This window comes from Microcaecilia unicolor, chromosome 10 (genome assembly GCF_901765095.1).
Source record: "Microcaecilia unicolor chromosome 10, aMicUni1.1, whole genome shotgun sequence".
NCBI classification, from domain to species: domain Eukaryota; kingdom Metazoa; phylum Chordata; class Amphibia; order Gymnophiona; family Siphonopidae; genus Microcaecilia; species Microcaecilia unicolor.
The window spans coordinates 170,318,163-170,336,057 of NC_044040.1; the positions used below are offsets into that span (position 1 = coordinate 170,318,163).

Consider the following 17,895-nt stretch of genomic DNA (forward strand, 5'->3'; position numbering starts at 1 on the left):
AAGCACTGACATAAGGAGCATTCCACCCAAGGAGCGTCATCTTTGCAGATAAGTACAGTTTACATTCGGAAGACTGTTACTTTTCAAGATTTAATTATTTCAGGCAGGCAGGCAGGATGGACTCAGTGCAATGATGGTGGAGGAGTGTATTATGGAGGAGATGGATCCTGTGCCATGTTTGGAAAAATGCACTTAATCTGAGCACTATTAAAATATTAATGATATTATCATTAAAAATTTATAAAGTTTTTTTTTAATTATTTTTTGGTTTCTGTAAAGATTGGATTTGACAAGTCAAGGAAACCAGACATTTTGTTACCCCACATATTTAGTATTACATTTTAACTGCCAGACCCTCGACCATTCTTCTAACCTTTGGAGATCCCTTCTCATTGTTTCTACTTCCTCCAGGGTATCTACTCTATTGGCTATCTTTGCATCATCCGCAAAAAGGCAAACCTTTCCTTCCAACCTTTCAGCAATATCTCTCACAAATATATTAAACAGAATCTGCCCCAGCACTGATCCCTGAGGAACTCCACTGCTCACCTTCATTCCCTAGGCAGCCGACCGTAGTCCTTCTCCAGGATTTTCTTCCATGAACACCGAAGAGAAGTAATTGTTTAGCAATTATCTTTCAGCTTTGCAATTCCATCCCTATCTTTCTCCTTTAAAATGTAAATGGAGGTGCATAGTTTTAAACACTGAGATATCAACTAAGTGCATTCTATATACTGTGCCTTAATATAGGTGCCACTTATAGAATATGCTTAGTCGGCATTGATTTCCATGCCGATTTTCTAGGTGCCATATATAGAATTTCCCCATTAATGTGGTTTAGTAAAAGAACCCCTTAGATTGTGAGCCCTTCAGGGACAGAAAAATACCTACTGCACCTGAATGTACACTACTTGAATAACTATAAATGATGACATCCATGGACCAGATGTTAAAAAAAAACTGAGTCCCCTAAATCTGTATTTCTAAATTAGGCTCCTAACTTGTGCCCCATTTTCAGTCAAACTTAGAAGCTTAAGTTTTCAGCTGAAAATTCATCTTACTTTAGGAGTTTAAAAGACATGATTATAAATTTAGGCTATTTATGAGCATACACCCTCATTCTATAATCTTGTGCGCACATTAAACTTATGCATGCTGGTTACAGAATAATGCCAGTTATGTGTGCAATTTAATTGCTAAATTAGGTGCTGATTGGCACTAACTACCAATAATTGGCTTGAATTGGATTTCAATGATGCAAATGGGCACTAATTTGCAGTTATGTGTACTTACTCCTAATTCTATAACATTAGGGTGTAAATCCTTCAACTCATAACTTCCAGGGGGATGTGAAAGTGGGAGGAGCATGAGCAGGTCAGGGGCACGCCTAGCACTTACACACTAAGGGCCCTGTTTACTAAGCCATGCTAGAGGTGCACTAGCATTTTTAGCGCGCTAAACACCTTAGTAAACAAGACCTAAAGGTTATAGAATCCTGTCAATTACATGTATAAATAACAGCATTTAGGTATGATCATTTACATCAGCCTTTGATGTGGCATAAGTGGTTGCGTCTACAGTTAAACGTGTAAATGTGGACTTATGTAGTATTCTGTAACAGCAATTATACATGTTCTGTACAGAATTATCCCCCAGTGCTAAAAATCACTCCTGAGCTGAAAACCTTTTTTCCCTGCCCTATGTCCACGCTGTTTCCACTTGCTACTAAGGATGGGCTGTCATTTGCAATGACATGGGAAATGTCAATGACATGTATCCCACGCTGTCACATGTCACAAATGGTCCCAAGAAACAACAGGGCAAAAGGTCTGCAAACTCCAAGATGGAGCAAATGCGAACAGACCAGAGATTTAGATGCTTGATGTCATCGTGTGGATTTTGAGTGCTTTGCAGTTGATTAAGGTGGTGATGTGCTTTGTTAACACTACACAGCCCCTGATGCAGCCCTTGCGTGGGTGAAACGTGGCCAGTGTCAGGCGTTTTTCTACGTTTATACCTCATTAAAGATTTTTATTTGACTGTACCACATGTAACAAATGAGGAGAAAAAACATGCACACTCTTTTCCCTAGTGCAGCATCGTGCATGTGTGAACACTGTGCCCGCGCATGCTATCAGGAAAGGAGCGTGCACTCTTTCAGAGAGTGCACCCTTTTTCCAAATAGTGAGCCCTCTTTCAAAGGAGTGCACACTCAACAACTTTGGCCATTTTTTTTCGTCTTGGGAGCAATGAAAATGATTGAAATGAACATTCCTAGTAACATGGGAAATGACACAAAATGAACATTTTCTGGCTGATTATCCCTTGTTGCCACTTACTTTTTATGCTCCTAAATGTAGGGATTTAGATAAATTCAACTCAAGTAAATTTTCAAAGAGGCCAATTTAGGAGCATAAATCTCAAATTTAGGTGCATATATCCTTTGAATATTGGGCTCCACATTTTTTAAATTCCTGCTCAAACTATGCCTAACACCCATCCTTTCCAAGCTGTACGTCCAGTGGCTTTTATACATATAAACATCAGCTTTATAAAACTACTGTCTATCTGTGTAAATGCACACAAGGCTTCAAGAATGGTTTCTTTCTATTCTATATTAGGTGCCTACAGCTGGAAATTGACACTGAGTACTTAATTTACTTCCACTGGCTTGACCTTGCTGTTTGCCCGGACTACCTTTATTTATTTAATGTATTTATATACTGCCTAGACCTAAGTGGTTTACAATTTTCTTTTTCAGGTACTGGTCCTGTCCCTAATGGGCTCACAATCTAGTATTATATTGTACCTGGGGCAATGGAGGGCTAAGTGACTTGCCCCGGGTCACACAGAGCTGCAGAGGGAATTGAACTCGGTTCCCCAGGATCTCAACACACTGCTGACCATTAGGCAGTAGCAGGAATCGAACCTGGCTCCTCAGGTCCTCCTCCATCAAGGATGTTAAGGAGTTAGGTGCCCAGACCATGTGCACATCTTTCCCTGTGTTTCTAAACTACTCTCTGCATGGCAAGTGTTCTATGAATTCAGCTAGTCACTGCTGAATGACACACGAGAGGGCAATGCAATCATTTCTTGCATCTTCCAACTAACAGTAGGCATTTTCAGGGGTATGATCAGGTGACTCCACATCAGCTTCTGAATCAAATCTTCAAAACAATCTAGAAGCCTGGCAGAGCCACACAGTCATTTTAATGGCACATATACAGTTCACTTCCCACAGGAAAGAGAGTCAGCATGACTTTGGAAAGATAAAGGAAACACATAACACAAATTTATTTCTGTGACTTTTGGGTACTAGTACAGAAGAAACTTTGCAACGCTGGTACAATTTACTCTTGTTTGTGCTCTGTAGAAGAAATAAAACATTTAATTTATCACAGTCAAAAGTCTGCACACAATGCTAATTGAGGACAGCTTATACAATAAACATTTTTTCCAGTTGCCGGACATACAAAATATTCCTTGTTTCCAGCATTGGATACTGTTAGCATTTAACAGTAGAGGAGTAAACAGTTTTCTCTGAGGTCAAACAGGATAGCAAATACTCAAAGCGTACGTGATGTCACCAATGAAGCCCACACAGGAAGCTGTTCCAGCTTAGTGATACTAAACACTTTTGAGCTGCCTCACTGCTCATGTATGCCATTTTCTACCAACTGATGTTATGTAGGACCACCTCAGCGTTCATTTTTCTATGGACTCGGTCAAATGTCACCGAATCTCAAGTCAAGATGTGTTTTTTGTAAGAATGACTTTTGTAAGATTTTTCTTTTGGTCAGACCTATTGCTTTTATGTGGTACTTCTGATAGTGCTCTAGAGAGGTTTTCAGTCATTTTCAAGTTTCCTTTATTTTTCATGCTTAGCCAGATGTAGAAACCTTGGGCTCCTGGTTGGAAATTTTCAAAAATCGACATGAGGGCCTGTGAGGCTGGTGTGTATTGACATCTCACCTCATTGAAGCATGGTGCTGAGAGCACCAAGGTACTGAGGTCACTGGTGTCCTTCAAGTGCCTATGATGTGAGGACTGCTTTATCGTCCTCTGTATCAGGAGAGGGTGTAACATTTTCTGATCACAGAGAAAACAGGGGAATTCTATTTCATCCTAAATCCAAGGGCCCAAATGAGAGAAGTTTGGGATCGTTTCCCTGGTCACCTTAATTCCTTTCCTCCTAGAAGGAGACTAGTAATGCTCTGTGAATTAAAAGGATGCTAACACTCACATAAATATTCCTGACCTGGAATGTCCTGTTTTTGGTGGTGGTAAACTTCAGCACACAGAGTAAGTGAGCTCCAGGCTTTGGTAACTGGGGATGTGAGGGGTTCTTAAGTTCATTCTTAAAGTTGTGCTGGAATTCCATCTTAATTAGTCTGTCATCCTGCCAATATTTTTTCCCAGGCCTAACACCCACACTGACCACATTAGACTATGAGATAGCCTTAACGCTCTACTGTACTTAGAGCAGACTAAAACCCTTAGACCACACAGCGTTTTTTTTAACAACAAACCACCAACAAATATACTCTATCCAATTGGTCATTGGAGGAGTAGCCTAGTGGTTAGTGCAGTGGACTTTGATCCTGGGTAACTGAGTTCAATTCCCACTGCAGCTCCTTGTGACTCTGGGCAAGTCACTTAACCCTCCATTGCCCCTGGTACAAAATAAGTACCTGAATATACATAAACTGCTTTGAATGTAGTTGCAAAAACTCAGAAAGGCAATATATCAAGTCCCATTTCCCTTTCCCCTATAATGCCAAGAGCTATGGTGGCATCAGTAGTCCACTTGAGGTCGGCCTCCATGGAGGACATTTTCAAGGTTGCAACACAGGCATCTCATCTTTTCATACATTCATATCCAAAATCTCTTTGGAGATTAGAATCCAACTCCATTCCCTGTAGACCAATTTCTTTTCAGTTTCAGGCTGCTTTCCAAAAAATTAATAAGAGAACAAAATTTAAAAAAAGACTATGTATCATCAAAAACAGGTTAGTGTCTGCCCGTTACAGCCTTCTGTTTATTGAGTCCCCTTTTGTCTGTGGAAAGCAGCCTGTAGCTAGGGAGTCCCATGCTGTGAGGACTTGCTATTCTGATTGTCCTTGGAGAAAACCAAGTTATTTATGTATAGCAGGTGTTCTCCATGGATACCAAGGTACAAGTCTTCACGTGTCCACCTTCCCAAGCAGTTGAATTCTACTCTTAGCTAATAACTATTCTGAGGGGGTCCTGCCCAACAATGGCAGGCAGGAAATGATGCATAAGTGTCTCAAAAGCTTTTAGTGTCACTAAGCTGGAGTAGCTTCCCACACTGGCTCTGCCAGTGATGTCACCCATACTGTGAGGAACTATATCCTGCTGTCCACAGAGAGCATCTGCTACAGGTAAGTAACTTGGGTCTACCTGCAGTAAGTTATGCACTATACATGTCCAATTCTATGTTTAGGGTAGATGTGATACACTGATGACTTATTTTGTAATACTGTGTATAAAAAGACATGCAGATGCAACAGTGAATTTACAGTCATATAATTGATTGTATGGCTACTTTTGTTGTTTCTATAGAATCATTTTTAAACTTTCAAAAATACTTAGTGCAAAAGGATTTTACTTTAGAAAATATACAGGATTTAATAGACAGGCATTATTAAATAAACCATACACTATTATGATTACAGCAATGAAAGATATAATACATATACCTTCTCACTATAAATACAGCCTGTCTACAAGTTGATTGAAATCTTTCCAGATGTCATGTATTATTTGTGTAGAGAGTTTCATACAGTTCAGAAAGTACAGAAAATTACTTTTTCCGGCAAGGAAGTGTGCTATGGAAAGAAGGCAACTGAAAAAGTGTGAACAGGCTCCATGTTATGCACTGCGCCGTTGTTTAGACTGGTAAGTGTCAGTCCGTGTCTTTCAATCTCAGGACCACTAAATTGTGCATGCCTATACCTCGTGCATATTTATTATCAAAATCAAGAAAGACTGACTTGTTGGTGGGTGCTCCTGGAAACAGCACAATTGAGAACTATTGATTTAGAGGAATGTGTTTGTTTTTGAATAAATAATAAATAATAAACCAATATCTCCATCAAAGCTCCCAAAGTAGGTAGAAAGGTTCTCTTTTCAGTTTCAAACTCTGCTTCTTTGCTGCATTTTGAAAATGTGAAATTAGATAAGTATTTTGATAGTAGTAATAATTTTACCACTGATATTCAGCTGACAGTAGTCAGCAATTTTTTTAGGTACTGGACTGCTGTGACCTGAAGTTGACCTGGATATTCAATTCTAAGCCTGATCCAGGTATCGGCACTGAATATGCAGGCCTTGCCCGGCCGCTGGATGTAACCTGGTTATGCTGATATTCAGTGCCGGTACCTGCCTGGAAAACTATTGGTATTGTCGTACCTGCCTAGATAGTTATCCTGGCACTGGCTATTGGTGGTGCCCAGGTAACTTGAGGGTCTGCACCAATTCCACCCACAGACTGCCCTCACAGTTCCTGGATGGTGCTGTGGTGTCAGAGCTAATATTCAGTAGCACTATCTGTTAAAAAAAATTATTTATTTGCTTTATTCATACATATCAAGTATACAAATATCAGGGGTGGACTGAGAGTGGTCTGGAGCCTTCCGGCATAGAGGGTGGTCTGGGGCCCCTGCCTGCTGCTCGACACCCTCCCTACTGCCGTGCTGCTGCCCCTTCTACTGCTGCAGCCGATGCCCCCACTGCCCCAGTCCTACCTGAAGGGCCCTGGTGGTCTAGTGGTTTCTGCGGGGGGGGGGGGGGGAGGGGAGGGAGCATGTTCTTTCCTTCCTGCTGCGCTGCCGCTATTCCCCTGCCTGCTGGCGCCGCCGTGTTTTCAAAATGGTGGCCGAGACTTCCCGCAGTAATCTTGCGGATCTCAACTGTCTTGTAGACTTCCGCAGGGAGTCTTGGCCACCATTTTTAAAGTACAGCAGTGCCGGGCAGGGGGAACAGCGGCAACACAATGGGCAGGAAAGAACATGTTGTTCTCCCCCCCCCCTGCAGGGGTCACTAGATCACCAGTGGCACTCCTTTAAAGGGGAGGGCTGTAGTGTGCAGCGGGCATCCGGGCCGAGCCTCCGGGCCCTCGGGTACTGCCCAGTTGCCTGAATGGTCAGTCTGCCCCTGACAAATATCATAAATTTGAATAGACTATCTAGTTATGTGCTACTGAATATTAACAGTGGAGCCAGCCAGTGAGATTTAACCAGGGAGCAGCCTGTCCTGCCCAGATAAATTATTTTAAATATCAACCCCTTTATTTTTGTTTTAAGACTCTTAGGGGCCTTTTACCAAACAGCGCTAAAAAGTGGCCTAGGCTATCCCCAGCAAGGGTCTTTTAGCACTGCTGGTAAATGGCCAAATTTCCTATTTCTCTAATAATGGCCACATGCTAATTTTCTGATTAGCATGTGCCCATTAACGTGTGACACCTATCATGTAGATGGTAAGGGCACACCCGCTAATCCTGCACTAATCAGTTAGCGAGCGACAATGACCACATGCTTACCGATTAGCATAGCAATGCCCACTCTCCACCCCCAAATACGGCCCCAGTGCTAAAAAATCAATTTTATTTTTTAGTGCAGGGGTAGCGTGCGCACATACAAAAACTACTGCGGGATGCCTGAGTGCGCACTGCGGTAGTGCATTTTAACCTGCAGTAAGCATGCATTAGTGCTTTCCATAGCTTAGCAAAAGGGCCCCTTGATTTATTACGAAAATGTGATAAACTTGAACAAGTACATTACAGACTTTAATGAGTTTAACATTTTTTCTGTTGTGCAGGTAAGATAAATAAAGGCTCATTTCCTCACTGTTATAAATGCAGTCTTAATTGTAAATCTGTGCTTGCCACTTATTTATAATCATTCAATGATTTAAAGAAAATAATCAACTGTAATATAACCAATTAACTAAACAAATAATTACATTTGTTTAGCCAATAAAAATGCATAGAACATTTGACAATCGGTCAATGTTTTCACAGTTTGAGAAAATATAGCCTCCCAATTTTTAGTGGAAAATTTTATATTAAATTTCTCTCTGTCCCCATTTTAGAAGTAGCCCTCTGGGCCAACTCCATCTTGTTTACATCTGTTTAATGGTGCAGTCTCCACAATTGTACATAGTACTCTAAGGGGATCTTTTACAAAGGTGTGGTAGCATTTTTAGCGGACGCTAAATGCTAGAGATGTCCATAGGAATATATGTGCATCTCTAGCATTTAGTGCATACTAAAAACGATAGTGCGCCTTTCAGGGGCGTAGCCAGACTTCGTGGGAGGGGGGTCCAGAGCCCGAGATGAGGGGGCACATTTTAGCCCCCCCCCGGAACCGCCGACCCCCCTGCCATTGCCGACCCCGTCGCCGCCACCACCAACAACTTTGACCCCCCTGCCGACGACCCTCTTGACCCCCCCTCCCACCGTCAACCCTCCCCCGCCGCCGTCGCCTTCCTTTGCTGGAAGGGGACCCCAACCCCCGCCAGCTGAAGTCCTCTTCTTCCGGCGCAAGGCTTCTTTCAGTTTCTGATTCTGCCGTCCTGCACGTACAGCGCCAAATTGGAAAATAGCTACTTCCCGTAGTGCGGCAAATGTTGCGCACCGGGGCTGAAAGTACCTCCAGCACCCATGTCCGGCCGGCAGTAGTTCCAGATTACAGTGCGTTAAGCCTGCGTTGGGCTTACCACCACTCTGTAAAAGGGCCCTTCCATGTTATAATGCACAGCTCTCAGCCTTAAGACCACTGCTGCACTGACCTGACTAGGACCAGTGAGAGGAAAAGTCTATTTAAAATAGGGCTTAAATCTCCAGGGTGAAGATATTCAGTCAGTGGTGGTCTGTGTTTTTATGCCCGTCACTGGCTGTATTCCTGGATTTCAATGCCAGGCCATGTCCAAACACCACCATTGTATTATCTGAATATCTGGTTATATGTTAGCCACTTAAACTTATGCAGTTAAATGTAATATTCAGCCCTTAATCGCATAAGCTGAACCACTTAAAGATAGGACTGCTATTTACGTGGCCCAATAGAAGGGGTTAACTTATGCAGTTAGGGAAAGATTCTATATATGGTGCCTAAATAATCCATGTGGAAAACATTGCCAAGTGTATTCTATAAGTGGTGCCTAGATTTAGGCGCAGTATATAGAATATGCTTAGTTGATATCCCTGGCATAAAAGTACGTGCATCCGTTTACACCAATGAAAATGTGGCGTAAATCCCAGTGCTTAGATTTATGCACACTGGGCCATATTCTCTAACTACATCTGTAAATTTTCAGAATGCCCACAAAAGGCCAATTTCCCGCCCATAACCACACCCCTTTTTTCCTGCACACATTAGAAGTTGGGCACACTGTGTTACAGAATATGCTTAGTGAGTTGTGTGCATAAATTCTAATTATTGCAATCAGTGCTCATTATTAGTACTGTTATCAATGCTAATTAGCTTGTTAAACCAAATAAGTTACATGCGTTGTTATAGAATACGCCTGGATTTCAGCACGGATCTCTAGGTGCGCTATATAGAATCCAGGGGTTAAGGGCTGAATAACCACATAAATACCAACTCTACTTTTACAAAGCCACGCTTGCGATTCCTGCGCGCCAATGAGAGGAAGCCCATAGGAATTGAATGGGCTTCCTCTCATTTGCCGCACTGAGAATCGGTACTGCGGCTTTGTAAAAGAGGCCCTAGCTGTGAATATCCAACACTAACCAGTTAAGTGCCACTGAATATTTGCGGTAAACCATGTACAAATGATTTAAACAGCCAGAAGCCTCTGTAGGCCATTTAAATTGCTTTGAATATTGGGTGGCAGGTAGTTGAGAATGAAGGCATATGGCACCAGATCCCAGCACTGGTTCCAACAGAGCAGCGAGATAAAGGTGACACGAGGAATTACAGAGCTCAAAGAAAAATGTAATGAAATTGCCCTAGCTTGACAGACTATTGTAGTCATGTTGTCATACAAAGATATATTTTGACATTTTATCTTCATAACTATCAAAGATGGGTCTAAGTAGGGCCAGACTCAAGCCTTAAAAGATGTTCATTTTAATAAGATTTAGGGAGCTGAGTCAATTGTAATTGTTTACACTGTCCATCTGGAAATGAAGCTATTAATATGTCACACAATATATGAATTTAAAAAGCAAGCAAATGCCTTTCTCCCCCCTGTCCCTCATGACAGCCAAACAGATTGTTGCCATTATTTTCAACAGCAACCTCTCAATATTTTATCCATTGAACTATCAGGATTTCCAATCTATCATCTGTACAATTGTAATTTGGCAAGATAAAATTCCAGAGCACCTCGGGCCAGACTCTTTGAACCATGAAGCTGTGCAAAGAAATTTTAAAAAAAGAAAAATAAATATTCCCAGAGCAAGCCAAAAGCACTGCAGACCAATGAACAATATTTGGTGATTTATGTGACTCAGGAATTGTTGTGGATAGCAATCGTACCAAACTGTTGCAATGCTTTTACCATAGAGTATGTATAGGAGCAAAATTAATTTTTATAAAGTCTTTTGACAGAGATTGAGTCCTTTACTGTCTTAAACTGTACAAATATTAGATTATGAAAAATGATACTAGGTCTGTATGGCACTACTCAGTTAATATGAATAACTGATTCCAGAAAATATTTAATACAATCCTAGGTCTTGTGTCAAGGAAATCTTATTAACTCGCCAGAATTACACAGCAATGTGATTGATGGATAATTTTACCTGTGTCTGTATTTTTTTTTTTTGGGAACACCTACTGTTATGCAATGTTCCCAAACGTTATAGCATTACACACAGCATATCAACTGAAGCTGGAGCCAAATAAGATAACTCTGAATCATACAAGATTTCTTATCCCAGCTCAAGGAGCCAGTCAAAGAGACTTGGGGTGAATTCCTTGCTGCCCTCTTGAAGCTTGCAGTACTGCACCACTGCATGAAAGATATCGGCCACCTTCCAGGATTTCTGATGAACTAAACGCACAACATCCAGGAACTAGATAAGAATGGGAACAAGATCATTATTTCACTAATTATTTTTACTTTTTATTATCCACATGCATGAGAAGATTATTAGGTTGATATTCAGGCTGCAGCAGTAAGTATCTCGTAAGCCACTTCCTGATGCAGGCTGAACTAACCCCAGCTATTCATAAGAACATACAAATAGCCATAGTGGGTCAGACCAATGGACCATCTAGCCCAGTATCCTGCTTCCAACAGTGGCCAGCCCAGGTCAGAAGTACCTAGCAGAAACCCAAATAGTAACAACATTCCGGAATCCCAAATAGACCAGTGCCCAGTTAAGCTGCCACATAAAGTTAGAACAGCTGTTTTGCTGTGCCAACTTTAGCGGTTATTTAGCCATTTAGCAAACTGAAGATCACCGCTAACTGGTTGAGTTTTTGTTACACCCTAACTCCGCCCCCGAACTGCTCACAAACTAGCCGGTTTCAGCATAGGTGGATAGAGGGGATAGTCAGTGGCACTATCCAGTTAAGTGCCACAGAATATCCCCAGATAGTCCTGCACAAGCAATTTAAACAGCCAGGAGCCTCTCCTGGCCATTTAAACCACTTTGGCCATCGACCTCTGTGCTGATTTTCTGATTGGCAAATGTCCATGTAAAAAAGTTTACATCAGCAGGAGTAGCCGAACGGTGAAAATAAGACTTAATAAGCATAATTCTCAAATCACTACGGGAAATGCGGAAGTGCTATTAGTTCAATATTGGCTCAGTAATAAGCATTCTGTAGCAGATATGAACTGGCGAGTCATTGATTAAAGGGGTCTTTTACAAAGTGGTGGTAAGCCCAATGCTAAATCTGAACTACCGCTGGCCCAACGTGGCCGTCAGTGGTAGTTCCGGGTCAAGCGTGCGCCATTTCCAGCGCTCTGGAAATTTTTTATTTTTTTCTACTGGCGGTAACCCGGGGCCCTTACTGCCACCTCAATGTCCATCTTTTGGGGGGGGGGGGGGGGGGATTTCTACCTGCTGTGGTAAAAAGGGCCCTGGTGCATGGGAAAAACAGCCTCCACTGCTACCGTAGGGCCATTTTGCCTGAATCTTAATAAAAGGACCCTCAATGTCTAGTGGGTGGGAGGGTGGCCATCTTCAACAACAATTAAATTATAAAGAACAATTGTGGATATATACTTTGCATATGGTGAAACCTTATGGACTTAATAAAGAAACTGAGTGGATGATGTTGATCTAGTCCAGCAACATGATTGATTTATAATATCAGCTGCTAGTGCCAATTTAAATAGTAAAAAACCATCATGGCCATTTTAACCACAGTGTGAAGATAAGCATGGAGTAAACGAGAAAATATATGAAGATTTTAGAAGCTTTGCAGATTAGTGAATGATGTTAATATAATGAAATATGTATTGAAGAACATAGGTTGTTATTTTTTTTTTTTTTTACTCAAGTTTAGCTCGAGTTATCTGCAGCAGGGCCCATAGGAATAAAATGGGCCCTGCTGCAGATAACTCGAGCTAAGCTTTAGTAAACAATCTCCATAGTTTGTTAATACGATATCTCATAACGGTGTATTTATTGCTTAGGGGAATGAGCCTTGATACAGCTGAAGGCAAAACATGAATTCGTGTCAGCACACATTTCCCCAATAAGATAAGATAAGTGATTTAAATATAAAGGGAAAAGCAGTTCTTATAGAAGATAACAGATATTTTAAAAAAGGATGAATAATAAGTTATAAAACTGAGTTGAAAAATTATTGACTGATGAAGATATAAAGTGAATAACTTTCCAGCATTGAAGGAAATTCACATCTGATGGTCCATTATCTTATACAAATTAATTATAAAGGTGTTGTTGTGGGTGTTAAGTGTGGACATTGCAGAGTTATATTAATAGTGACATAAGTGTAATACAGAGAACATGCACCAGTGTATTGATGATGCTAGCATGATAGATATTAGGGGTATGCATATCAGGCTGCCAAATGTCTGGTGTCCAAAAGTCAGCACCCAAAAGCCATGTCCCCTATTACATATGGGAGGGGAGGAGCAAGATGGTGGCAGGTTGCAAGCCATCAGAGCTGTGACCTCTGCTTTCAGTATTCTGCATTAAGGGCAGTGAAAGAGACAGATTTGCTTTTATCTGTTTGAGGGTAGGACAAAGTCTATCTTGTCTTGGTAGCCTATAACTAAATTTGCAGTTTCTGCCAAATCAGTGAAGCCATCAGTACAGGAGCTGGGCCTTTTATCTAGAGAGCCAGCCTACAGTGCTTGAGATGTCTCTGTACCCGGACCATCGTGAGATTTCGCCTGGAGGTGCAGCTGTTGTTAGAACCAGGCTCCGGCTTGTAGATTGAGAAGGTGCTGCTACAACTTGTGGTAAAAAGGCTGAATGGTTGCTCTGGTGGATGTCCCAATTCCCCTGGAACCCTTTGTTGTCCAGGCTAAAGAAGGAAACTATTCAGGTGTTGGTGAGTCATCTGCATGGGCCACATGGCTGAATTTATTATTGACAGAAAATGCTAATAAGACCATGGTGATTATAAGGAGGACTGAGAAGATCGAGGATGTCACTTTGGATGATATATAGGAACTAACTGGGAAGTTTGAACAGTCAATGATATGTATGGACAAGTTAATGGAAATTTCTGGATCTGTGCAAGCTCAGGCAAAGCAAGAAGAGTTGCTGTTAAATGTACATAGCAGGAGAATGGATAATTTGGAAAAAGCCACAGGACAAGTTTATTAACTTTTCTAGGCTCCTATGATATCGGCTATGGGTATAGTTAAATAGTATTTTCAGGAGGTGCTTCAAATTCCTAAGAAGACTCTTCACCCTCTAACTAGGATCTATTATGTAGAGTTTAAGAAAGAAAAATGCTGTAGGGAGAATATCAGAATAATAGATTAATCATTTGATCTAACCAGATTCCTGGAAAACTCGCAAACTGTTATTGTAGCTAAGTCAATTGCCACCTTTGCTATAGAGAAACATAGGAGAGGGAATCCAAAAGCAAAGAAGCCAACAAAAGCACAAGGAACCTTCAGAATTGAGAGCATCTCAGCTACACTTTATTGGTCAGACCCGACATGGTCTGTATTTCGATGCCTGTGTCAGGGGCCTATATATGATATCAGAAGCCAAAGAAACAAATCATCCAATGAGAAAAACAAACTTGTCTTGAAAAAGACATGTCTGCTAGGAGCTTAATAAGGAGACGCCAAAAAGCGCAGGAATAAAGGTGAACCGAGTAGGATGTTCCGCACTGTGAATACTCGCCACTGCCTCCTTCAATGAGATTTATCACCCACAGATGCATCAACTTCAAGGCCTGTTGGTCTACAAATGGACTCAAATATCTTACCTGGTCTCACCTTGCTGGTGACATATTTCAAAATGGCACAGCTCACTTGATTGGGGATCCCTCTTGCCCCCTTTTTGAACCACATATAGGGTAAGATTGGGGGGGGGGGCTTTGATCATTCCTAGAGACTCTGGTGTGGGTATGTATTTATAATCCTTGATGTAACCACTGTATACCTTTTCAATTCTGTTTTCCTGAGATTTCTTAAAGTAGATCGTTGGAATTCCAAGTTCAGAGGCAGCTACCCATTGCAAGGTGGTTCTCAACTCTGCATCCACACAGTCAGGATCCAGGTCAAAGTTTATTACCAGTGCATCCTTCTGACAGCTGACTGTTCCCACTGATAGGCCAGAGGTATGCTCTTTAAAAAAGGAAGCAATATGAGACATGAAGGTCCATTTTATGTAGTACGTCAAGACTGAATCTGAGATGTCTAGCTAGGGATGTACTGAATTCCAGAGGCATTTTAAAAAGGCACCATTGAACATGGAGCATTTTGTAAAATACATATAAGGACATACAAGAGGGCACATGCATTTGCCTGTACATGCAGTGGGAGCAGTCATTTTGCAAATATACTTGTTGAAAACAAGAACAGCATGAACTCAGCAGCTTCCACATAAAAATACTGGCACTTCCATGTAGAGGTGGCAATTTCAGAACTTCCATGGGTGTCACTGTGTCCAGGTGTACATGCTCCATTTTACAAACTTAGGGACCCTTTTATTAAAACTTAGCATGTGCTAAATGCTAAGAAGTCCATGGGTATAAAATGGGCTTCTTAGCATTTACTGTGCACTAATTCCATTAGGTTTAGTAAAAGGGCTCCTTAGATATGTAAGTGTAGCCAATTAAGTAGTTAGGCTACAGTTTTTATTTTTCTTTCTTTTGGAGGCAGAAACATAGCCCTAGATGACATAGAGGGGCATAATCGAACGCGAATGTCCATCTCCATGGGCGTCTATCTCCGAGAACGGGTACATGAAGGGGCGCCCGTGTTTTCGAAAAAGATGGGCGTCCATCTTTTTTTCGATAACACGGTTTGTGCCGGGCAAATGCATCGGATTTGGGCGGATTTGAGCTGGGCATTATCGTTTTTCAGTGATAATGGAAACTGAAAGCGCCCAGCTCAAAAACGAACAAATCCAAGGTATTTAGTCGTGGGAGGGGCCAGGATTCGTAGTGCACTGGTCCCCCTCATATGCCAGGACACCAACTGGGCACCCTAGGGGGCACTTATAAAAAGTAAAATAAAAAATTAAAATACCTCCGAAGTTCATAGCTCTCTTACCTTGGGTGCTGAGTCCCCCAAATCCCCCCAAAACCCACTGCCCACAACTCTACACCATTACCATAGCACTTATGGCTGAAGGGGGGCACCTAGATGTGGGTACAGTGGGTTTTGGGGGCGGTTTGGAGGGTTCCCATTCACCAGCACAAGTGTAACAGTTAGGGGGGGGATGGGCCTGGGTCCACCTGCCTGAAGTCCACTGCAACCACTAACAACTGCTCCAGGGACCTGCATACTGGTGTGATGGAGCTGGGTATGACATTTGAGGCTGGCATACAGGCTGGAAAAAAAGTTTTTTAAGTTCTTTTTTTTGGGTGGGAGGGGGTTAGTGACCACTGGGGAAGTCAGAGGAGGTCATCCCCGATTCCCTCCAGTGGTCATCTGGGAAGTTGGGGCACTTTTTGGGGACTTGTTTGTGAGAAAAAAGGGTAAAAAAAAGTGACCCAAATTCTTGCTTCTGGCGCCCTTCTTTTTTCGATTATCAGCCGAGCGCGCCCATCTCTCCTTGGCCGATAAACACGCCCCAGTCCCGCCTTCACCACACCTCCGACACCCCCGTCAACTTTGTCCATTCCCACGACAGATTGCAGTTGAAGACGTCCAAAATCGGCTTTCGATTATACCGATTTAGGCGCCCATGGGCGAAAGGTGCCCATCTCCCAATTTGGGTCGAAATATGGGCGTCTTTCTCTTTCGAAAATGAGCTGGATTAGCACTTTTTGAAATTCTGTGCATGCTTCTGAGCTGGTATAAAACCCAGTTGGGAAATTTTTTTCCATAGATATATCTTCCCTTTGTAAAATGGGGAATGCACTTGTAGATTTTTGTCCCACACAAGGCACAATCAAACCACGCCCCAGCATGCCCCCTTGAAATGTCTGCCTGGTATAGATTTCCATATGGAAGCAGTGGCTTTATGAAATGACCATTTACAGCTTTATGTAATCTTTATATATAAATGTTACTATGCTTCTAACAGAAGCCCCTAAATCTCATATGACAAGAATACAAAGCCAAGCAAATGATAACTTAGCAGGCTTACCATCTAAATTTTCTTGCTGTTCCTTAGGGAATTCCTTCTTTTCTATTAAATCACTTCAAGAGAAACAAAACCAGAGCACTTTTAGTGATACAAAAAAATAGCAAATGACTATATTACAAAATGCCAGAGTATCTATTGTTTTCAATAGCTTTAGCAGTCCTGAAATTCTGGATAGAGGCATGCATGTGAAGTGATGTTTTATGTCATTCTATTCTTTTGTTTCCTTTTTATCTGATTTGTTTTTGTTTCTTTTTTTTTTTCAAAAAGCGCTTGCAAAATAACAAAAAAAAGCAAAGTTTCACTTGTTTTTTTTTCCGTTATTTTATTTATCATACGTCAGGAAACAATGTTGGAAATGTTGCAGGCGTTTCGTACATCATTTCAAGTAACTGTATATTCCCTAACACTGGAATACACTCTTCACTCTGGCTTGTAGATTTCTTTGCAGCAGTTCCACAGAGCTCCCAGTCTGCCATGAGTACACAGTTGCAGGAAGGGCTGCAAAATCTGACCCTTCCTCTCCTCAAGTCACTTCATTGGCTCAGTGGCATTCCTAGGGGGGCTGACACCTGGGGCGAATCGCCGATGCACCCCGCCCCCCCCCGGGTGCAGCAGCGCCCCCCCGGCGAAAGAACCCCCCTGGGTGCATGCCACTGGGGGGGAGGGGTGCCGCTTGCCTGTCCGCTTCGTTCGTTTCCATGCTCCCTCTGCCCCAGAACAGGAAGTAACCTGTTCCGGGGCAGAGGGAGCACAGAACGAACGTAGCGGACAGGCGCGCGGCACCCCCTCAGCGGCGTGCACTCGGGGCGGACCGCACCCACCGCCCCCCCCCCCTTTGGTACGCCACTGCATTGGCTCCCTATCCGTTTCCACATACAGTTCAAACTCTTCTTATTGGCTTACAAGTGCATTCACTCTGCAGCTCCTCAGTACCTTTCCACTCTTATCTCTCCCTACACTCCGTTCATTAAGTAAAGCTCTCTTATCTGTACCCTTCTTCACTGTGAATTCCAGACTCTGTTCCTTTTATCCTGCTGCACCATACGCCTGGAATAGATTTCCTGAATCAGTACATCAAGCTCCAGTTCTGGCCATCTTGAAATCTACGCTAAAAGCCCACCTTTTTGAGGCTGCTTTTAAC

General features: G+C 42.2%; 1 protein-coding gene across 1 annotated transcript in view; it reads right to left on the reverse strand.

Moving 5' to 3' along the window:
• Window positions 1-10,185: 10,185 nt before the first annotated feature.
• The window catches only part of SPHKAP (SPHK1 interactor, AKAP domain containing), a 164,361-nt gene continuing 156,651 nt past the window's right edge, over window positions 10,186-17,895 (reverse strand). The window contains exons 11-13 of the mRNA XM_030217134.1: window positions 16,755-16,807; window positions 14,598-14,782; window positions 10,186-11,066 (exon numbers count right to left, since the gene is read on the reverse strand). Of these exons, the coding sequence (XP_030072994.1) occupies window positions 10,923-11,066; window positions 14,598-14,782; window positions 16,755-16,807 (382 nt within the window). The 3' untranslated portion in view covers window positions 10,186-10,922. The remainder of the gene's footprint in view (window positions 11,067-14,597; window positions 14,783-16,754; window positions 16,808-17,895) is intronic.